At 41.7% G+C, this 23,205-nt stretch overlaps 1 protein-coding gene across 1 annotated transcript in view; it reads left to right on the top strand.

The window, feature by feature from the left end:
• Window positions 1-102: 102 nt before the first annotated feature.
• The window catches only part of USP37 (ubiquitin specific peptidase 37), a 52,712-nt gene continuing 29,609 nt past the window's right edge, over window positions 103-23,205 (top strand). The window contains exons 1-10 of the mRNA XM_074967025.1: window positions 103-240; window positions 2,805-3,021; window positions 5,573-5,744; window positions 6,301-6,401; window positions 12,446-12,627; window positions 13,006-13,080; window positions 13,707-13,804; window positions 18,301-18,385; window positions 19,732-19,893; window positions 20,808-20,939. Of these exons, the coding sequence (XP_074823126.1) occupies window positions 2,866-3,021; window positions 5,573-5,744; window positions 6,301-6,401; window positions 12,446-12,627; window positions 13,006-13,080; window positions 13,707-13,804; window positions 18,301-18,385; window positions 19,732-19,893; window positions 20,808-20,939 (1,163 nt within the window). The 5' untranslated portion in view covers window positions 103-240; window positions 2,805-2,865. The remainder of the gene's footprint in view (window positions 241-2,804; window positions 3,022-5,572; window positions 5,745-6,300; window positions 6,402-12,445; window positions 12,628-13,005; window positions 13,081-13,706; window positions 13,805-18,300; window positions 18,386-19,731; window positions 19,894-20,807; window positions 20,940-23,205) is intronic.

The raw sequence follows: 23,205 nt of genomic DNA, 5'->3' as shown, positions 1-23,205 counted from the left end.
CGCGGACCGAGCCCGCGCGCGGTGAATTCTGGGGCAGGGAGCGCTCCGTGTCCGGGGACGCGGGGCGTCCACCCGGCGCCTGCGCGCGTGCTCCGCGGCGTGGTGACGTGCCCGCGCCGGGCGTGCGTGCGTGTCGCGCGCGGGGAGTCTCGCGCTGCTGCCCGCTTCCCGCCATCTGCCTCCCCCGCCCCCCGGTCTCCCTGAGGAGCGAGCGAGGCTTCGGGAGACGCCGAGCGGCAGGTAGCGGGGCCGGGGCCGGGGCCGGCGGGAGGGGAAGCCGCGGGGGCGGCCGGGGAGGGGCCATAACCCCCCCTCACACGCACACGCAGACAAGGGGAGCCCGGCTCCCCCCGGCGCTGCGGTCCCCCCCCGGGGACCCCGGCCCGCCCGGCCGCCCACGGGCAGCCCCGGGGTCGCTCTCTAGCCCTGCGCGTTAGGCGCCCCCCCCTCACGGCACACAGGGAGCGCAGCCCTCCCCGACCCCCCCCCACCGGCCTGGTGCTCCCTCTTCGGGCCGCCCTCAGCCCTGGCGGCTTCCCTCCCCTCCGCGCTGTGCCCCCCACCCCCCTAGGCGGCCCCTGAGCCCGGCCTGTGGCGTTTGGGACGCTCCTGGGGGGCCCCCTGCCCTTGCCAACAGCCAGAGTAAGCCCGAGCCCCCCCCCCCCGCCCCGCGCGCTCCAGGCCTTGGTTTCCTCTGGATCCCCCAACCTAGGGGGGCGTGTGGGGAAGGGCTGGCAGGTCTAGCGACCCCCGCTGACCTCAGCACAGCAGTCCTGGGGCTGGACAGAGGCCTGCAGCTGATGATGAAGAAGGTCAGGGCCTGTCCTCCTGGGGCGTATGGGTATCAAATTGCTCTTTGGGAAAGAAAAACAAGGAGGAGTCCGGTGGCACCTTAAAGACTAACAAATTTATTTGGGCCTAAGCTTTTGTGGGTGTAAAACCCACTTCTTCATGCACCGGAGCAAGTGGATTTTTTTACCCCCGAAAGCTAACGCCCGAATAAATTAGTCAGTCTTTAAGGTGCCACCAGACTCCTCGTTGTTTTTGTGGATACAGACTAACACGGCTCCCCCTCTGATATTTGGAAAAGAAAGTGTGCCTCTGATTCCCTAATTCTTTCACCATCAAAAATGCGGTCGGGGCAATGTCATGGTCAGAAAATGTTTCTCTGTTTGAATGTCTGAGGAGGTGTGAGTCTGTAGATTGCGGTCTTCCATCCAATTGGCCTGTCTACATTGTTGCAAGAAAACTAAAGGGGAGTGGAGAGAATAAGCTGCAATAAAAAGTGGCAAAATACTTAAGTACTTAGCTTTAGCCATTGACAGCAGTCTGGTCTGTAGATATGTTTACGCTAGACTTTTGCTTAATATTTCCCTCCAGTGCAGCTCTACAGGTGCCATTAATGGAGGAAGCACTGGTTTTGACTAACGTGTATAACCTTGCTGAGAGCAGATCTAGCTGACACCTGTATCTTGTGTGTATTGGCGTCTCCCACCATTGCTTTCACTAGCAGAGCAGAAATGGAGAGAGATAAAGTCTACACTAGGGAATGGTGATGGAATGCAACTTCTTAGTCTTGTGTTTTTGGATAAACTGCATCGCCTTTCATGGAATTTGTGTCAGAGTTAGTGATGAAAGGGCAGGTTCAGTAAGGCACTCTGCTATACATATTGCTGCTGATTAACCTGCGGAAACACCCTCATTGTCTTTAAAGAAACTCCCTTAAAACTGTGTTGTTCAAACTTGAACTGATTTGACCCTGCTACTTAGTTACTGTACCTTGTGTGTGTCTAGGTTGTAATTAAGAATAGTGTTTAATCAAAAGTTAAATAGAAAAGGGTGGTTATATGTGTGCTCCTATTATTAAAAACCAAGGAAAGAAAGAAGCTTGTATCAGACAATGCCTATCAAAACATGAAGTATTTACAGAATAATTTGTCACGTTATTTTAGTAATTTGTATTAGTATTGCTTAGAAGCCTCAGTCAAGTTGGAGTCTCATTGTACTAAGTGCTGTACCAATGTAAAAATACAATCTATACTCAAAAGTTTGCAATCTGGACCAATGACAAGATGCAACAGGTGGCTGAGACAGAGAAATGTGTGAGTTTGAGGTGACAGTGATTCAAGCATGTAAAATACAAAGAATAAATTTTGTTACTAAAAGCAGATTTCTCATTAGATGTTTTATTGTCTAATTTTGGAAAAAAGCGGTTTCCTTAAAAAAAAAAAAAAAAAAAAAAAAAAAAAGTGTTGTTTTTTCTCCCCTACCCATCATCATTCCCTGCTTGGTCTTAGCTAAAGGTGGATTTGTTTTGGAAACTCTGTGGAAACTACATTATTAGATTTGCAAGATCTTTTGGTGTCTCACCCAACGTTAAACATTTAGGGGTTAAAGCAGAGATCTCCAAACTGTCGGGCACACCCCATGGCTGGGGCCTGGGCCAGCCCCCATGGCTGACCAACCGGGAGGGAGATCCACCCACTTCTGCTTCTGGCCCAGTGCTCATCTGTGGCCCCAGCCTCAGCCCCCTGACCCTTGTCCACATTTCTCTTCCCCCCGCCTCACCCCCAGCCTGGTGGAGGGGGAGCATGGACGGGGTAAGGGGGTCATGACCCTGAAAAGTTCGGGGACCACTGGGTTAAAGTAATGCTGTCCAAATTGTGGAAGATTTCTTTATCTATGTTTTGTTTAATGTATTCTATTTTTTCACTAAACTCCTGCAAAATACGCTATTCCTTATTTTTACACTTTACACAGATATATTTGCCAGTTGCCAATTTTAATTTTCTTATTTTTAACAGGTTTCAAGGTGAAGTAAATTTAGTTAATCTGTTATAAGTTATTTATTTGGAAAAAAAAAAAATGGCTCCACTGAAGGTGCATGGACCTGTCCGGATGCGCAGCATACAAACTGGGATTACAAAATGGAAAGAAGGAAGCTTTGAAATTGTGGAGAAGGACAACAAAGTGAGTCTAGTGGTTCACTACAATGTTGGAGGAATTCCAAAGACATTTCAGGTACTCCAAATATCAAGGTGTTTTGTATGAGCAATGCATGGATTGTTCCCTTTTGTGAACAGCTGTCATCTCCAAGACTACTAAGTATCACACAAACTTCCCTTTGTGACTCTTCCTTGGTTTTCATTTCCAGAACACTAATCCTTTTGTGTAACCAGACTTTAAATTATTCAGGTGTATTGTTGGGTGGAATGCCAAGGCAGGAGTGAGCAAACCATTAATTGGGAAGAAATGAAAAAGCTTAAGACATGAAAGAAAATGACCAAACCATATAGTATCTTGCTTTTTTAATTACCTTTTTGAAACTCTTTTTGCTTATTTGATAAACTTTCAGAGCACGTATGTGAAGACCTATTAGGTCACCTACACCTTGTCTGCACTAGCACTTTTCCCAGTTGAACTGCTGAAAATTCCCAGTGTAGACATATCCTCAGTCCAGGTGCAAGACTCTTCACTGTTGTACATGGACTACAGTTCTGTCCAGTCTAGATTTTAAATGTGCCAAGAAACCTGACTTCCACCACTTCCCTTGGGAGACTTGATAGATCTCGCTGTCAGGAAGTCTCATACATTCAGCCTAAATTCTCCTTCTCTTATTTACATCCCATTCCTCCTAATTATTTTTTAAATTGCAGTGGGTGCCCCAAACACCATGTCCAAACACACATGAAGATACAGTGCTTGTCCTGAAGAGCTTACAATCTAAAAAAGATAAATAAAGTATAAAAGCATAAAAGTTGGGTTGGAGCCAGTATGGCAAGTCCTATGTTTTCTATGTAAGAAAAAGATTAGCTTGGGTGATTCTTCGTCTAAGTGCTACTGTATATTTAATATCCCTAAGGACTGTCTGCCTTCTTACCTGAGGAGTCCTGGGGAGGGTTCCCTTCAGTGGATAGGACGGATTTAATGGTCCAGAAGGTACCTGCTGAATCTACATTAGGAACGGAAGAGCAAAGTTGTGTATTATTGGCAGGGAATTTGTTTGGATTGGTGAGATGAGTAAATCTAGTATCATGTGCTACCAAAGATTTTAATGAGCATATTGGTAGAAAAATAGGGATCATGCCAACTGTAAGGTGATAAGCAAAGTGTGTGAACTTAATTCTCAGCAATTTGGTGATATTCATGTATTGAAACAACAGTTCCTGTAATAGGAAACACTGGGAGAAATTTTAAAAGTCCCTTTTTCTGTCTTCAAGTTCAGATTAATCAGAAACATCTTCATCTGCAGATTTGGGAGACCCTATTGTCCTGTTATAGAGGCAAATTGAATTAAATCTTTCTCTCTCTGGAAGCTAGCAGCTCTTCATACTTGTAAAAAATGATTGTTAGTGGTGCCTAGAGGCCTCAGCCGGGTTGGGGCCCCATTGTGCTAGATTCTATATACAGATATATAGTAAAAGACACTCTTTGTCCAAGAGACTTTATAATCTAGTTTAAACAAGACACAACTGGTGGCTGGAGAGAATGGAGGATGATGAATACTGTTATGTCTTCAGAGCTTTTTAAGTTGCAACAGGAGGTTTGACCTTGGATGGTGACAAGATTGAGAGTCTTTTCTGGTGTGCTTGTTTTAGGAGACAGTGGAAGATTTGAAGGCCCCACTTGAATTCTTGCTGTACTGAAAGTTTTCAGTTAATTAAAAAACCAAGGATTGGGCATAAAAGATGGTGGAAGGGTAGCTTCACCAAATGAAAAACTAATCACTGACTGAAGTGGATTATGTCTACACTAGAAATGTTACAGTGATGCATAACTTGGTTCCTGAAGATACCAAGAACTCTGTTTATTCATCTGTTTAAAAATTTTCCTCAACGTACGCGCAATCAAAAAAAGTATCATTGGTCAGGTGATTTCTCGTAGCCAACCTAGCAGAAAGTGAGAAGGAATATATAGATTAATTAGGGAGGGCAACTTTTTTTTATGTTAATGTTGTATTTGATTTGTTGCACTAGTAAATTTTTTACTCTATTAAAAAAAAAAAAAAACCAAATTAAATATGTACTGCATATTCAGCAGTTTTTTGATACTTACTGATTACCAAGCCAGTTTTTTTCCAACTTGTCAAGAATTTTTACCTTTTGAGGGCTAAACTATATGAAAGTTTCTAAAAGTCTTGAGTTATTGAACAACAGATAAAAATCTGAAAAAAAATGCTTAATTGATTAAAAGTTTCTTTAATTTTGATATCTCTGGCAGCTAAATGAAATTTTACTGGCCTCTCATTCATTTAGGATTGAGAGAATCAAGAAATTTGAATCCAGTGAAGAAAGTTTCTGAATGTTGTAAACACTTGAAAATAGGGGCTTGTCAGTGATAGTGTTGCCTTTTCTGAGCAGCATTTTAAAAATTCATTAACCATATTAACTTAAGGTTTAGTGATGACTCAGTATGGAGGAGGGGGAAATACTTGTATTTAAGTACATTTTCTTTCTTTATAACTCTTGGCCAACATAACTGGTTTTGGAGTTTTTTTTTCTTTTATTGTGGAAGTACTTAAATAGTTTAATTTCTTACAGTGATCTATGTTATACCTTTACTTTCTTTCCAGCTAAGCCATAACATTAAAACTGTGGTCCTACGACCAAATGGTGGAAAATTGTGTTGCCTGATGCTAACCCTAAAGGATGCCAGCTTCCTGACGATTGATAAGGTACCATCTAAGGACGCAAATGAAATGAGGATGTATCTGGATGCAGTCCTCCATGACCGGCTTCATACTGGTAAGCGCAAAACAATGCAAATTGTGTTAATAGCAGGTTGGATAAAGATAAGATTTTGAATTAGTTTGTCAGTTCACCTTTGACCATTTTGTCCATCTTTGACCATCTTCCCTTTTTTTAAAGCTGTTTGTTTCTTGCATTGTTTTTGTTTGAATACTTTTCTTTGGGCCATTGAACTCAATTTTATTTTAACGTTTATGTAACTTTCCTGCAATGTTGGCATGCATAGTATTTAATGTATAAGTGAGTTGGTATTTGAAAAATGGTTACCAATCATTTACCATGTTCAGAGACATGCACAGTTTCCTCTCCTTTCTTTGAACACTTGGGTTTTGTTGCACATTAAGTACACAGACTGTAGGAGGAAAATCTGTAAACTTTTGCTTTTTAAACACATGCACTCCTGATATTGTATTGTCTGCCAGATATAGATTCTGGTTTTTACACATACATCTGGTGAATGTTTTGAAAATCTAGCCTTAAATGATTTCTGACAAAGAAAGCAAGAATATATAAAACTACAAGTAAACTAAATGGCGTGTGCATTTGTTGTCAGCTGTGAAACCGTCTCAGGGATCTGGCAGCTTTGGAGGTGTTCTGGGCAGCAGGACGACCCAGAAGGAAGCTAACAGGCAATTTCCATATATTGAAAACCAGGTTTGTTAAACAGTTTGTTTACACATCAGATCTTTGCTCTTCCCCCAGTTCCTTTTAATCACTTCCTCTCTTCCCCCCTCATTTTGTGTGTATGATGCATATTGTAGTAGCACAATAGGTGATTCCAGTTTGTGTCCCAAGCCTTCTGAATCAGGACAGGGTCAGAAAGAGAGAGATACACACAATTAGTTGACCATTTGGTAGGGTAGTGGGAAAAGTGTGTTCCAGTCTTCTGTATGATCCAGGAACGTCATTGACTGGCTCTGGAAGGGTGCATTTACTCCTTGTTGGATAGGCAAGTCAGTCTGCTGGAGAAGTGAAGTAAAGGAGGAAAACATATACTTAAGGGTCTGCACCCAGCGTAGTTCTGAATGTTGCTTTAAGTTTTTATGGTGAAACACTGCACAGAAGTTGGGTATGGTAGATGAAATAAAAATGCAAAGCTCATGTATACGGTAATCGGCAGATTTGGCTGGAAGTGACATTTTGCATAGTAAACGTCTGTTAAACAGTTTTTGGTATCAGATTAGTCTGATTTTAATCTTTCGTGAGATTCTCTTCAGCCTTTCAGGCAAAATCGTCAGACCTACTTTACTGAAACCCACCTTTCTTGGGGTCGCTTTTTGTTGACTCCTTTGCTTGTTGCTGTGACGGTTCTTGGGATACCCAGGACTGCAAGTCACCTTGCTCTACCCCCAGTCTTCACTGAAGGAGAGTCTTGTTGAAGCTGGGTGTCAGTTTCCTGACACCACCAGCCTTTCAGCCATTCAAGCACTCTTCTAGGCTATGCCAGCTCTAACTTTCAGTTTAACAGTAGCTGCACTCCATCCCTGAGTCCCTTTTACTCCTGACAGAATTCTGTCCCCTGTGGAGGTGCAGGATTCATATGGCCCGCATTTTCTTGTGCCCCCCTGCACAGAAAAACAAAAAATAAATGTGCCGGGGGACATGTGCCTCGTCCCTGGAAGTCCAGGCAGTGCATCTGTTCCAGTGTGCCTAGAGCAGCCTCAGAGATGGGGGAGGGGGGCAGGGCATGTGTGCCTGCATGATTGAGCATCGTCTTGGGGGTGCAGGGCTGGGCTTACGTGCATGCCAACAAGCGAGAGAAAGAGAGACTCTGTTCCTCTTGCTTGCTACTGCAGCTCGCTGGCATGGAAGGGTACAGCTTTTTATTATGCATGAGGCAGGCTAGAGGCAGAAATGTAGCAGCCTGCCTGCTACTTAATTGATCTCATTCTCTCAGGCACAAATGTAGCAGCCTGACTGTGTAGTAATGTTGTTAAAGTTGCTGTTGATGGTTAATCGTTCTCATTCTCTAAGGCAGAAATGTAGCAGCCTGCCTGGTAGTAACATTGTTAATGTTCCTATTGTTAGTAAACAGTTCCCATTCTCAGTCAATTCCCCCAGGAATCTGTGAAAGTTTTAAGGCCGCTACATTACCAGAGTGATGTAAAGGAGTCTTATTGTAAATGGCAGTAAGGGAATCCTCAGCTAGGAAGATCTGTGTGCCTTCTCACTTTTTTTTTAATTTTTTTATTTTATTTTACTCATCCATTTAAAAAAAAAAAAAAAGACTTTGAGGGCAAATAAAACATTTACCAAGCAGTCAATAAAATGTCAGGACAATCAGAACCAAACACTTCCCAAAGTACCCAGCCAGGTCCAGATGAAGTTACCAAAGGGCAAAGGGAAGAGGAGTACTTGTGGCACCTTAGAGACTAACCAATTTATTTGAGCATAAGCTTTCGTGAGCTACAGCTCACTTCATCGGATGCATAATGTGGAAAGTGTAGAAGATCTTTTTATATACACACACAGCATGAAAAGTATGCATCCGATGAAGTGAACTGTAGCTCACGAAAGCTTACGCTCAAATAAATTGGTTAGTCTCTAAGGTGCCACAAGTACTCCTCTTCTTTTTGTGAATACAGACTAACACGGCAGTTACTCTGAAACCTGTCAAAGGGCAAAGGGATATTCGTTCTTTTGCACAATGTGAACAGCCTTCATATCACGCATCAAAAACAGCTACACCAGCTTCTTGTGCTTGAGAATTCCCCACAAAACTTCATGCGCATGGGAACAAATTATTTTGCACATTGTGCAGTGTTGTTCTCAGTTATGACAGATGGTCTGTAATTATGGCTCATTTTGCATCAAAAAAAAACAAACTGAAGGAAGATGCGGCTGAAGAGGAAGGCAGAAATAAACATCAGAAGACCATTACAAGTCCACTGAAAAACAAAACACCGTCAGAGAGAGAACATGTGGAGGTGAGTGGAAATATAAGAAAATGTTATAATACAGAAAAATAAGATAAGTAGCATAGAACAGTCATAGTGATGGGATCTTTCCACTTTCTTTGAAATCTTCAATAGACGGCTCTGTTTTTAAACGACTTTTTTGTAAATGATGACTGTGATCATTTACTATACTATAAATCTAAATTAAAATCTAGAAATTCAGAGCTAAATATATGAATAAATGTATTAATCTAAGATTAAAGATGTTACATGGATGGTAAATCTTTGTGCTCACTCAAGACCTATCTAACTTCTTCTGCTTTCAGATTTGTACAGCATGCGTGACGACACTAGCAGGTGCCAACATCCCCCTGTCAAAGACTGACCACCTGCTTGTGAGGGAATTTCTTGACAGCAGGGTACAGAATGGTGGTTCAATTCCTTGTAGGACACAACTGACTGAGACGTACTTACCTGAAGTGTACCTCAAAGAAAAGGAAAACTTAAAGACAAGAAAATCACTGTTATCTTTGTTGAATATTGTGATGATGAGGCAAGATCAGTTCTGAATGTACTGTTTGCACCATTACAACCTTATTGCAGTGTTATGTTAACTCTTTTATGGTGGATACGGTGTTTTAGATGCTGTTAATGACTCCGCTGTTTCACAGGCTGTACTCAAAGCAGTAAGTGAGTACCAGATTGACTATGAAAATGTTGTAGTAATTGATACTGACGATGCTAGTTACATGAAAATGTCATTTGATTTTGTGTTTTCTACACGGTTTCCAAATTCTATGCATATAACCTGTTTGGCACATATTGTTAACTTAATTGGTGAATCATTTAGAAAGCCTTTTCAGCTGGTTGATACATTTTAAGGTGCTTCAAAAACATGTTCTATAACTCTGGTTGTAGGAGAGCGAGGTACCTCCGTTTCATGAACCAGAAACCACAAGAGGAGTCTCCAGATGCCAAAGCATCCATGCCTCCTAGCCCAGGTGGAACACGCTGGAACAGCTGGTTCCATGCTGTCAGGTATCACTCTAAGAACTTTCAGTGCTACAAAGAGTTCTTTAATGAAGAGTGCAATAGCAGCTCCCCAGTTTCTGTGCAAACTATTCTGAAAATGCTGAATGACCCAACTAATTATGCATGGTTGAAAGTACAGATCACTTTTCTAGCACGTAATTTTGTGAACAAATTCTCAGTTTAAATCTGGCATTTGAGAGCAGGAAGCCTTGCACAATTAAAGCATTTGACCTTCTGGAAGAACTACAGATATATTTCAGTTCACATCTAGAACACCCTTCAGAAAGCACCTCAGAGTTCTTCAAATTTAGGGAGGCAGAAAACTTATCTCCTGTTAAAAGATTTGCCGGTCTAGATTTCTTTAAAGAGGCATTCCATGAAGCATCTGAAAAGCTTGACAAATATTTGTCATTTGGACAACCAGGTCTAAATTTTCTGAAGGCTTGTAGGTTATTCGATCCTCATCGTGTTTATATCCTGCCAGAGCGCTGTGAATACTTTCAAACAATACCTGTTTTTTCTGAGGTATCTGAACAGGAGCTAAAATTGTACAGGGAAAAGTTTGTGCCTGAAGCTATTCAATGTCAACCTATTTTTGTAGACCTCTAAGTGTTTTGGCTTTCAGTGACCGAGAATTCCAAATATCGCCAAACCGGCCTTGAGTTGCATAAATGCTGTCTGAAATTCTGCAGATGCAGAGAGAAATTTTTCACTGTACAATTTGATCCTTTCTAGCAGAGGGAAATCACTAGGTGAGAAAAACTTGAAGGCTCTTTGTTTTCTGTACTATAATTTAGATGACAATACTGGATTGCACTGAAATGCGGGACAATGATTAGGAATACTATGACTTTCATATGTGAAAGTCTGAGCAATTTAAAATGACATTCTCCTTCTTTTTTTCCCTTCTGTAATGTAATTTAAATGAAAATCCAGAATTACTACTGGAATGCAGGGTATTAGTTACCAAATGTTTAACTTAATTTTCATGTGTTTAGGAAATGACGAATAGTTGTTGTGACTTTTTTTCTGTATTGTAGTTTAAATATATTATCCAAACAATTGAAACTGGTGTGATTATATTGCATTATTTTGACAAATAAAATATGCAGAATTTTGAATTTTTTTGGTGCCGAGTTTTGAATTTTTTGGTGCAGAATCGGCCCAGGAGTACACTTTGAATTGTTGCCCTGTGCTATCCATCCCCTGACACTGGCTACTCACAGAAATTCCAGGTCCTCTGCTCTGAAAGGTACAGTGTACCCCAGTTTTACCTTAAACCCTTGCTCCTGTAAACACACAGCACTTATGAGCATTTACAATAAAAATAAAGATTTAACTAGAAATAGAGAGTGGTGGAAACAAAAGGTGGTTATAATACAAAACAAAATCCACAAAATATGACCCCGGATCTGCACTTATTAATGGTTACCTTTCCTGTTTGTTAAAGTAGGTTCCCCCCCAGAGTACAGCCTGTTGCAGAGCTGCCTAGTTTCTCAAGAACCAGGATCCAAATGTTCCTGAAAGCACCCATGCTCCACAAGGGGGTTTTCTCAGTGAACGGATACAGAGTGCTGCTTTGTCTGTTATAGTGAAAACAGCATTTTGTTTCTGGCCAAAGACAGGGTGAACCCCTGTCTTGTGAAGTGCTACCTTTCAGTGTGTGTTTTTTGTTGTTGCCCCAGATGGTTTCTTCTTCTGAGATTTAGTATTGTGCAAGTCTAAACAATTGAGCCTTGCATTGCATCACTAGTCAAACAGGGTGGAGTAACAACTCTCTCCTGCCCAAGTGGGCCATCACTGAGACATAGTGACTAATTTCTACTCCAAATCCATAAAGCATACTTTCAGTGTAAATACATTATTCCTTAAATACTACCCATACATACATCTCACAACGATGATGAATCTTGACATGTTATGAGCTTTCTGTACCTTATATGTAACTCTTTATGGATAAATATCCTGTAAGATGTGTTTGGTGTAGTGAGTTTATCAGGTCTGAGGTGAGAGTTGTTTGCAAAGAACACAGAACCCTTTGCCATGGTGCCTAGATCAGTCACTTTACTGTAAGTTTCACTCCGTATTCAAAGGCTTTCAGTTACATAACAATTCTGTGAAAGTACCAAGTCAATCCTTTTATTGCAGCCCGAAACGGAAGTTGTTTTAAGATTATTCCAAACAAATTTTCAGTGCTGCTTAGTCTTAAAATAAAAACTAATGCTGCATACAACCTGGTTAGTCCCTCTAGTTCGGTCCTCAAGCTGAAACCTACCAATATTACTTAGAATTAGCCAACTATGCCACCTCTTTCCATGGCATTACATTTGTTTTTGTTTGTTTGGTCAACAGCAACAGGATACTGTTCTTAAAAAATATCTGTCTTAATATTATTGCACTTTATTTTATAGCACCCAAAGGTGTAGTAGGTGCATCTCAGAAGACCTAAGACATGGTCTGTATCTGAAAGAATTAGTGTGCTGTAGAAACAACATCAGTGACGCTGACAGTGTGGGAGGGGAAGAAGGGTAAAGTTTGCATGGATACTTCGTGTATGCATGTCCATAATGTGGTGGTTTTTACAATGACTTTTCACATATGCAATCTTTACTCCATCTGTGCAACATTAAACTCTACTGTCCTTAAACTTTTGCATTTCCTTGTTTTCATATACTGCATTTGTGGGAGGTACATGTAAATGCCACTTTAGAATAACGATAGTCATTTTCAGTTTTGATTATTGTGGATTTCCCCTGCTGGATTTTGCAGGTTCCTTCCAAAAGAGTGACTGTGGATGGAAAGGAAGAAAATCCATTTCGAAAGGTGCTGGGCAGCCCAAGTAGAACATCTGTTAAGACTTCCCCAGGAAGTGGAACACCTAGCAACAGGATTAACATTTCAGTGTCTCCCACTTCATCAACTCCTCACAGAATGGGCTTATTGGAAAACCGGTATGAAATAAAGTTCCTTCAATATGCTGTCATCAAAATTTAGCACTATACAAATGTGTAATCTTAATAACAATTTACTGCACGTACAAGTACGTATACGCCCTTTTGGTTCATTTTTATAATTTTTTGGTATTGCTTTGAAAAAAGTGTTAACAATCACATTTCCAGCTTACGGCTGGTCCATGAGCTCCGGGAACAACCTAAAAAAGCTCTGTGTACAGAATTCTTTGTTGTATTTTAGATTTTAAACTTGAAAATAGTGAAAGGTTAGCAGGAAATACAGAGAGCACGTGAGGCATGCATGGTGGAGGAAGAGGTTTGACTTTGTCTGTCTGAATTAATGATTCCTTGAAATGATTTATTCTTGTGCTATGTTAGTGAAAAGAGGAAAAGAACACAGCCCTCTGGTTCAGAGATGAATGAAGATTATCCCAAAGAAAATGATTCTTCATCGTAAGTTATTACTTATTTTTGTAGTTTCTGATGCAAATTCCTCCTGTGTGTGCCCACCTACTCTTCAAATATGAGTCTTGTTGAAAAGAATACCCAGATCTATCTTTGTCAAAATAACACTGTAATATATGTTTGGAAAGGGTTAAGGCCTAGGGAGTGAGAGAGAGCACTATATAGGTATGTTAATTCTGTGGTAGTATGTTATCTGCAGACAATGTGTTTGCCTTGTAAGTTAGCACTAACCGAACAAGTCTTCTATAATGGTGTTGGATGCTAAATAAATATCTGCGATACTCGCCTTTTGGTGGTAATTTGCACTGGTTTTGACAGAAGTTGTCTTACTGGGTTTCAGCTTTGACTTGTACGAGGTCACAGCACAAAGGGGGATGGTATTTAATACAACAGAAATATGTAGGCTGTGTGTTTGACATGATAGTGAAAAGGCCTATTTAATGAATTAGTTGGCTAAATTTGTTTGCTGATGAGGTGTACAACATACTTCATAGTTAATTATAACAAAGGCCAAAATGAATTAAATATCTAAAAAAATTTAAAGTGTGAACATTAACTAGCAAAAAGCTGTACTTCACATAACTGCTCTGACTTCAGCTCCCATTTATCTGTAGCAATAACAAAGCTGTAACTGATCCAGCGTGGAAGTTTTTAAATAGTAGCAGAGAGAAACAGCTGAATCTGAAACAGACAGAGGAGAACAGGACATCAGGTAAACATGCATTTTATTTCCTTTCCTCTGGCCTAGAAAAAAATGTGGTCTTGCTCCACTCATATCCATTAAGAAAGCTGCTGCAAAAATAGCTTTCCTAGCCTGTCGCTTTGACCATGTCAGCCATCTCTTTGAAGTCCTCCACTGGCTCCCCCCTCTATTACATCAAACGTAAGCTACTTGTATTCACTTTCAAGGCCCTTCACAGCCTATCGTAAGAACGGCCATACTGGGTCAGACCAAAGGTCTGTCTAGCCCAGTGTCCTGTCTTCTGACAGTGGCCAATGCCAGGCGCCCCAGAGGGAATGACCAGAACAGGCAATCATCTGGTGATTCATCCCCTGTCGCCCGCTTCTGGCAAACAGAGGCTATGGACACAATCCCTGCCCGTCCTAGCTAATAGCCATTGATGGACCTGTTCTTTGTGAACTTTTCTAGTTTTTTTTTTTTTTTTTTTAACCCTGTTAGTCTTAGCCTTCACAACATCCTCTGGCAAGGAGTTCCACAGGTTGACAGTGTGTTGTGTGAAAAAATGCTTCCTTTTGTTTGTTTTAAACCTGCTGCCTATTAATTTCATTTGGTGACCCCTAGTTCTTGTATTATGAGAAGGAGTAAATAACACTTTCTTATTTACTTTCTCCACACTAATTGTGATTTTATAGACCTCTATCATATCCCCCCTTAGTTCTCTTTTCCAAGCTGAAAAGTTCCAGTCTTATTAATCTCTCCTCTTATAGAAGCCATTCCATACCCCTAATCATTTTTGTTACACTTTTCTGAATGTTTTCCAATTCCAATATATCTTTTTCTGAGATGTGGCGACTATATCTGCATGCAGTATTCAAGATGTAGGCGGTATTCAAGATGATCCCCCTTGTTCACATGCTTGTTGACCCGCTCAAAGAATTCTAGTAAATTAGTGAGGCATGATTTCCCTTTACAAAAGCCATGCTGACTTATCCCCAAGAAATTATGTTCATCTATGTGTCTGACAATTTTGTTCTTTATTATAGTTTCAACCAGTTTGCCCTATACTGAAGTCAGGCTTGCAGGTCCAAGTTTACCTATCATCTCTCATTCACTATTGAGTTCTCAGCTTCGATTAATACCAGCCTCCATCGGTCACATGCTGAATTTTCAAACAAGCGCCTTTGTGCTTTCTCCCACGTTACGGCTCATTCTTGGGAGGAGCTACCCATAAACATCTGCCGCACACATTAATTAGTCTCCTTCAAATCCTTCCCTAGCTTTTGTTTGCCATGATGTCTACAAAAAACTTGGCAGTGTTTCGGGCACTGGTATGCTGGGACCAGTATTCATTTCAGTGTTCTTCGCTGCAAGTCCCATGAGCCAGTGGCGGCTCCCATGGACCCTAAGTGCGGCTCCCTGTTGATCGTGCTCTCTGGCAGCACAGAGGGGCTGCAGCTAAGGCAGGCTCCCTGCCTACCCCGGCCCCACGCTGCTCCCGGAGGTGGCCAGCATGCCCCTCCGGCCCCGGGGTGAAAGTGGGTGAGCAGAGGTCTCAGTGTGCTGCTCCTGCCTGCAAGCACCACTGTGACAGCTCCCATTGGCCGGGAACGGGGAACTGTGGCTAGTGGGATTTGCAGGGGTGGTACCTGCAGAGTGGGGCAGCACGCAGAGCCATGTGCCTTCCAAGGGCTGCAGGGGCGTGTTTGTCCCTTCCAGGAGTGGTGTGGGGCGGGGGCCACCCGAAGTAGGTGCCGCCTCTTCAATGGGCAGGTTCTGAATAGCTCTTCCAACATCCAACCTGAAGTCCCCCAGAGCCAGCCTGCAATACTCTCTCCTGCACCCCAAGCCCTTGCCCCAGCCATGAGCCCTTTCCCAGAGCCAGACCCCCATACCTCCTCCTGCACCCCAAGCAATATTACCAGTAACAGTAATATTACCACATCAACCAACAAAGAACTTGGAGTGTTCAACCGTCTGTGTCGGGTTGACGTGGTGCTCACATTGAAGGTTTTTTGCCAAAGTGGCCCCCACTTCAAAAAATAACGAAGAGCACTGATATATTTTTTTGACAAATATTCTCTCAGGGAATCTTTTCACTACGGAACTAAATTGGCACTGCTGCAATTGATGCAGCGGTATCGATTTAGCGAGTCTGGTGAAGATGTGCTAAATCGATGGGAGAGTGCTCTCCTGTTGATTTCTGTAGTCCACCTTCCCGAGAAGCGTAAGGTAAGTCAGCGGGAGAGAGTCTCCCATTGACGCAGCGCAGTGTAGACTGAAGTAAGACTGAAGTGTAGACTGAAGACCATGGTAAGTGGATCTAGTTATGTCGACTTCAGTACCATTATTGACGTAACTGGAGTAGCGTAGCATAGATTGATTTACCGTGGTAGTGTAGACCAGGCCTCATTGATTCCTTGTGCTATCCACCTATTGTTTCTTGTCTTATACTTAAACTGGAAGGTCTTTGGGAGCAAGAACTGTCTTTTAGTCCGTCTGTACAACACCTAACACAGTGGGCTCCTGATCCATGACTAGGGCTCTAAGGCTTTATGGTAATTCAAATTATTAATAAAACCATAAAAATGTAGGGCTGGAGAGGACCTTGAGAGGTCATAATAAATAGTCCTGGCAAGTCAAGATAGTTAAGTGGCAGACACAGACTCTAATGCAATTCTTTTCTTAGAATCATGGATGTGTAGGACTGGATGGACTTCAGTAGGTCATCTAATCCAGTCACCTGCGCTCAAGGCATGACTAAGTAATAACTAGACCATTCCTGACAGGTGTTTGTCTAATCTGTTCTTAAAAAAAAAAAAACTTCTGGCGACAGAGATTCCACAGCCTCACTAGACAATTTGTTCAGTGCCTATCTACCCTGAGAGTTGGGAAGTTTTTCCCATGCTGCAATTGGAGCCTATTGCTTTTTGTCCTGTCCTCAGAGGTTAAGGAGAACAATTTTTCACCCTCCTCCTTATAACAACATTTTATGTACTTGAAAACTGTTATGCCTCCCCCTACCCCCCAAGTCTTCTGCAAACTAAACAAACCCAACTTTTCAATCTTTCCTCATAGGCCATGTTTTCGAGACCTTTAATCATTTTTGTTGCTCTTCTCTGGCCCTTCTCCAATTTGTCCATATCTTTCCTGAAATGTGGTGCCCAGAATTGGACACAATACTCCAGTTGGGGCCTTATCAGTGTGGTGTACAGTGAAAGAATTACTACTTGTGTCTTGCTTACAACACTCCTGTTGATACATCCCAGAATGCTATTAACTTTTTTTTTGCCACAGTGTGACACCGTTGACTCATATTTAGCTTGTGATCCATTATAACCCCCAGATCCCTTTCCTCAGTATTCCTTCTTAGGCAGTCATTTCCCATTTTGTACGCGTGCAATTGACAGTTCCTTCCTAAGTGGAGTACACACACTGAGAGACAGCAGCCCGGGATAGGGATAACTGGCGTAGACTTGTTCGAGAGGGAACGTCCACTTTTGAGGAAAATCGCCTTGCCCTGGTCGCAGAAAAACGCCATGAGTTTTTGAAGATAATCGTTAGTGGCTTGGATATCTCCTCGGTCAGCTCCTTCAGTATTCTAGGATGTAGTTTATTGCAATTCTAAACGTTGAGCACCTTGTTCACAAAGGGGAATGTAATCTAGATCTGCCTTTGTGAGAAACATTGGCTGGTGCAGATTTAAAAATGTGAATACACTTTATTTTGGTATAGCTCAGACTACAATTTTGCTAGTCGAACAAGTAAGGTTGATGCTGAACTGATGAGTGAAGTCTTTTTTTAAAAGGATAGGTTTTAAAAGGACTTCAGAATTAGAAAGCGAAGTTCTCTGTTTATCTGCAAGTACAGGTGGCAGCAGTAAACGTCCTTCAGGCTGTGCAGTTCGCCTGAACTCTGCATCTTCCATCCCAAAACCATGATGAAAGTGAACAATAATTCTCTGTCCGTTTAATAGACGTGCTTGAATGTTGTGAAGTTACGGTTTTACATGGCAACATTTATTATTCGAATCACTGGGGTGTCAAAATACATCTCATTTGAAACACTTCATGTTTTGCCCGCAAATATACATTAATTTAGCATGAAATGGAGAGTAGGAAAAGAAACTTAATTTTCAGTACAGGGTATTTGTTTTGAATTTTGTGTACACTGTATTGGAAATCATAGAAAGGATTTGTGTGTCTATTTTTCATGTTTGAACAACTGACAAATACACATTACATTGTTTCAGTTGTTGGTTCCACATTTTAACAGCCCTTTTCAAATAAGCAAATCAGAATTTCAAGGTGGAGGTATCCAGTTGAACTTTAGCTTATATGAAAAAACTACATGCACTTAGTATTTAGAGCTAGTACTTCCTTCATTACACAACTCTGAAAAAATTACTTGGTGAAAAGGTTTTTAAACCTTTTACATATTAAGTATAGTCATTTATCTTCCTCAAGTACAGTACGCATAGCTGAGCTAGTTGGAATAAATGACACACGTTTTTTCTGTTGCACTTCCAGGGGTTTTGCCTCTACAATCATCCTCCTTTTATGGTAGCAGGTCCGCATCAAAGGACTACTCCACTGGCAATTCCAACCTGGACAGGTAGGCAGGACTCTGTAGTGTTATGTCTACAGGACAAAGAGCTGTTTTTCAGGAATTTAGGCATTTGAATTTTCGTGTGTTTACCAAATGGTATGCATATTTTATTCATGAAAACAAGTGCATCTCATTTTTTTTAAAATAAATAATGCAAGATTGCTGAAACTTGCTCTTGTTTTGTACTAGACTTGGGTTGTCGTGTGGTCTGTATGCACATTGGGCTAGACGGGCTTCCTAAAATCTCTTAATTTGCATGTTGTAAGATTTCACCAAGAAAAGCATGGGTTGTATTAAAGTCATATACAACATACCTCTCTGTTGAGAAGCTCTGCTGTTAAAGGGAGCTTTGCCGGTGCTGGGTATAGGAGTGACTGTGTCAGTGAAGATCAGAGCCCCACATTCAGTTCTATGGGCTTGATTGTTTCACACCATGTTACCTGAGGGATTTGGAAGAATCTGGGATCAAAACCAAACTCTGCAGGGAAAAGAGTGGATGGTTTAATGGTCTGTGTCACATTTAAAATACCTAAACTCTAGAATTTACTAGATGGTTCAAATGCCAGTGAGATTGAATCAGCCTTCATCCTTCCCAGGTAGATAAAGTGTAGTTATTTTTATAAGAAGTAGCTGTATTCCTGTAGTGCCAGATTGGGGCCATGTTGTTCTGAGCACCAGACAGATACAGTCCCTGCCCCACATAGTTTCATATTATACCAGACAAAGGGTAGGGAGAGAGGTAATATTATCCATATTGTAGAGATGAGGAACTGAGGTATAGATATTAAATGACTTGCCAGGGGGTTCACATGGAAAGTTAATGGCAGAGCCATAAATTCAAACTAGATCTCCTGACTTGTGGTCTAGTCATGCCTCAGACCATCCTTCCCAGAGTTTACTATATGGGGATTTGTCCAATGGTACTTTAAAAACAAAAGACTTATCTGCTGTGGGGTTTGGTGGATGTTCTGGACCAGTGTTTCCCCTTCCCATATGGAGCCCACTATTTTGCAATGTAGTGCGCACCAGTTGTCTGCCTGGCTGCTACCATTCATTACAAAGGCGGCACCATTTTATTAGTGAAGCGATTCCTGTATGTGAGTTCTGTTTTGAGATTCTTCAAGACATAATCTAATAAAGGTAGAGTAGGACAGCATTCTCTCCCGCAACTCAATCCCATTTAAATTGTCATGAGTAAATAGGCAGCACCTTGACATGTGCTATGGATAAGGCTGATACGATTGTCATTTTTGTCATCAGCTATAATTGTTGTCTTTGCTACTGTCTTGAAAGAACAGTGCACTCAAAAACTTACATTTTATTCCCTTTTTTTTTTTTTTTTTGCACTGTAGGTCTAGCATATCAAGTCAGACGCCCTCAGCCAAAAGAAGCCTGGGGTTTCTCTCTCAGCCAGCCCCACTTTCTGTTAAAAAAATGAGATCGAATCAAGACTACACAGGATGGAACAAACCTCGAGTGCCCCTTTCCAGCCACCCACAGCAACAGCTACAAGGGTAAGTTTCAGCTACTTTGATATCAGACTTTTTTCCCCTGTCATCTGAATGTGAGCAGACTGAAGTGTACTAATTACATAGAAACAAATTCAAGACCTGGTTCTGAAATGAGTGAGAATTGTGCCTGAGTAAGGAGCCCTTTTCCCAGTTTGGGAAAAGAAAATGCTAACCTGGGAACTTAGTAGCTGATATAGTGAATCCAACAAACTTGTGAAAGGAATAAGCTTGTTTGAAAATTATTCTCTGTACCAAATGATCAATCACAGTATTTTTATATTTAGATTGTAGAAATACCCATAGATGCTTTCCAGATATACAAGATGACTAATGGGTTGCCAGCTTTCTGATTGGTGTTGCAGGCTCTGGGGTGGGGCTGGGGATGAGGGGTTTGGAGGGCATGGGGTTGGGGTGTGGGAGGGAATACGGGGGTCTTGGCAGCAATTATTGCAGCTCCAAGGAAGTGGCTGCCAGGTCCCTGCAGCTCCTAGGTGCATGGGCAGCCAGGGGGGGCTCTGCGTGCTGACCTCATGCCCTCAGACACTGCTCCCACAGCTCCCATTGGTCGCGGTTCCTGGCCAATGGGAGCTGCAGAGCTGGCACTTGGGATGGGGGCAGCGCCATGGAGCCTCCATAGCCGCCCATGTACCTAGGGGCTGCAGGGACCTGACGGCCACTTCCAGGAGCCGCACGGAGCTAGGGCGGGCATGCCGACTGGACTTTTAACCACCCAGTCAGTAGTGCCAACCGGAGAGTCCAGGGTTGCTTTTTGACTGGGCGTTCTGGTTGGAAACCGGACACCTGGCAACCCTACTAATGGTCTAGGAGGGAGGAGCTGTGTTGGAGCAGTTGGGATGGAGAACAGCAAACGGCTTAATAGGTCAATGTTCAATAATATCCTTTGTTGTTGTTTTCAGATTTTCAAACTTGGGAAATACCTGCTACATGAATGCCATTTTACAGTCCTTGTTTTCAATTCAGTCGTTTGCTAATGATTTGCTTAAGCAGGGTATCCCTTGGAAAAAAATTCCACTCAATGCACTTATCAGGTAAACTTCATTTGCTTGGGTGCGATATTTTCTTTTATGGTAACTTTATTTAAGAATATAAGAACGGCCAGACTGGGTCAGACCAAAGGTCCATATAACCCAATATCCTGTCTTCCGACAGTGGCCAATGCCAGGTGCTCCAGAGGGAGTGAACAGAACAGGTAATCATCAAGTGATCCATTCCCTGTCGCCCATTCCCAGCTTCTGGCAAACAGAGGCTAGGGACACCATCCCTGCCCATCCTGGCTAAAATCCATTGATGGATCTAGCCTCCATGAACTTATTTAGGGTTTTTTTAACCCTTTTATAGTCTTGGCCTTCACAACATCCTCTGGCAAAGAGTTCCACAGGTTGACAGTGCACTGTGTGAAAAAAAATACTTCCTTCTGTTTGTTTTAAACCTGCTGCCTATTAATTTCATTTGGTAACCCCTAGTTCTTGTGTTATGTGAAGGAGTAAATAACACTTCCTTATCTACTTTGTCTACACCAGTCATGATTGTATAGAGCTCTATCATACCCCCCCCCCCCCCAGGTCATCTCTTTTCCAAGCTGAAAAGTCCCAGTCTTATTAATCTCTCCTCATATGGCAGCTGTTCCATAACCAGAAATTCCTGTTTTACTCTATCTGCAAACTGGACCTTGGGGTGAATTTGTAGGACATGATGCTTGAGTACAGGCATGTAAGAGTTGGTTGTGCCTTCAACCCTAGCTGGAATGTAAAATTAGGAAAATGGAAACAATTCTTGCTGTCTCTGAAAATCCATCATAATTTGGGAATTTATAAGTGTATTGAGGGACAGATTTTAGAAACATAAAGTAGGGTGCAAAGAAATTGCCGTACTGTGTCAAATCAGTGGTCTCTCTAACCCAGTATCCTCTCTGAGATTGGCAGAACCAGCTGTTTCAGAAGAAAGTAAAGCAAATCCATAAGACAAACATGAAAGAACTTCCCAACAGAGGAAGCATCTTTCTAGTCCCTGTCAGTTAATTGTTGGCTTATGCCCTAGCACATGAGGGTTTATGTTTTATACTTTTTTTATTTTACTTTATGTAACTGTAGAGGTTTACTGTCCATAAAGACGTCTGATCTTCTTTTAATACTACTAAGCTTTTGGCTTATCTCAGTTATACCTTGTGGCAATGAATTCCACACTGTGTTTTACACAGCACATGAGTTATGTGCTGTGTAAAACTGTCTCTCCTCTTATCAGTTTTAATTGTGTTGCCTTTCAAATTTCACTGACTATCCTCTGGTTCTTGTATTACCAGAAAGGGCAAATTGTATTTGATCTACCCTCCTTGTACCATTCAGTATTTTATATATTGCTCTCATGTACTCTCTTATTTGTCCCATTTCCCAGTTAAATGGTTCTAGTCTTTAATTTCTCCTTATGGAAGTCTTTTTATGTCTGTAATTACTTCTGATATCTGTCTTCGGACCCTTTCTATTTCTGTTGTATCTTTCTTGAGCTCCTTGAACTCTTCCTGCACTGTTTGGACTTGGCAGTTCTGTATGCCAGTTGAAATGTCCTTTTGCCAGGATTTTCAATAAGACCTCTGTTTGGACCTATGTTATCAGTCATAGAATAACCATGTTGTGGACACTTTGTCTAATGTTACTGTCAACTTTACAGATAGAGTAAAATAGGAATTTCTGAAGACCACCCTTGTGCTCTCAACTAAGTCCTGTTCTTTCAGAGGTCTATCAAATGGGCCATTGTACATATTTTTCCAATTCTAGTTGTATAAATGCACTGTAAAGCTGCACTAAAGACGGTGCCCTATATCCTTACCGGCAAACTAGGTAGATAGCTCTTGTGACCCATTATAATAGGATCTTCTCATGGAGGGCCATGTGCAATTGAGTGTAGAGGTACAACAGGACTGACTTGAATGCATCATAGTGTCTGTCTTCTGTTGCTTTGTTTCAGGCAAATTTATCCAATTCTTTTGTTAACTAATTGTTAGTTTTCTTTCCTTTTTCATATGTCACTTGCATGTATATGTGCTGCTGCCTTCCTCAATATCGAGGGTTAATATGTGTCTGCATATATAAAATCTGACGTGTAGATCGTTGTGCTTTGAATGTATTATACTAAGGGTATCTATCAATTGAAGAGCACTATGAAATTAACTAGATCACAGTAATTGGAGGTAGGGAGAATCACCTGATTATTAATAAAGTTACCAACAATAATGGTATATCTGAGTTAAAACAAACTTGTCTTGCCAGATTTCTTCAGCCTTTGTTATGTAAATGAATG

This window comes from Natator depressus, chromosome 11 (genome assembly GCF_965152275.1).
Source record: "Natator depressus isolate rNatDep1 chromosome 11, rNatDep2.hap1, whole genome shotgun sequence".
In the NCBI taxonomy this organism is placed as follows: Eukaryota; Metazoa; Chordata; order Testudines; family Cheloniidae; genus Natator; species Natator depressus.
Note: the sequence above shows the minus strand (reverse complement) of the source record. Positions and strands in the feature narration are given on the sequence as shown.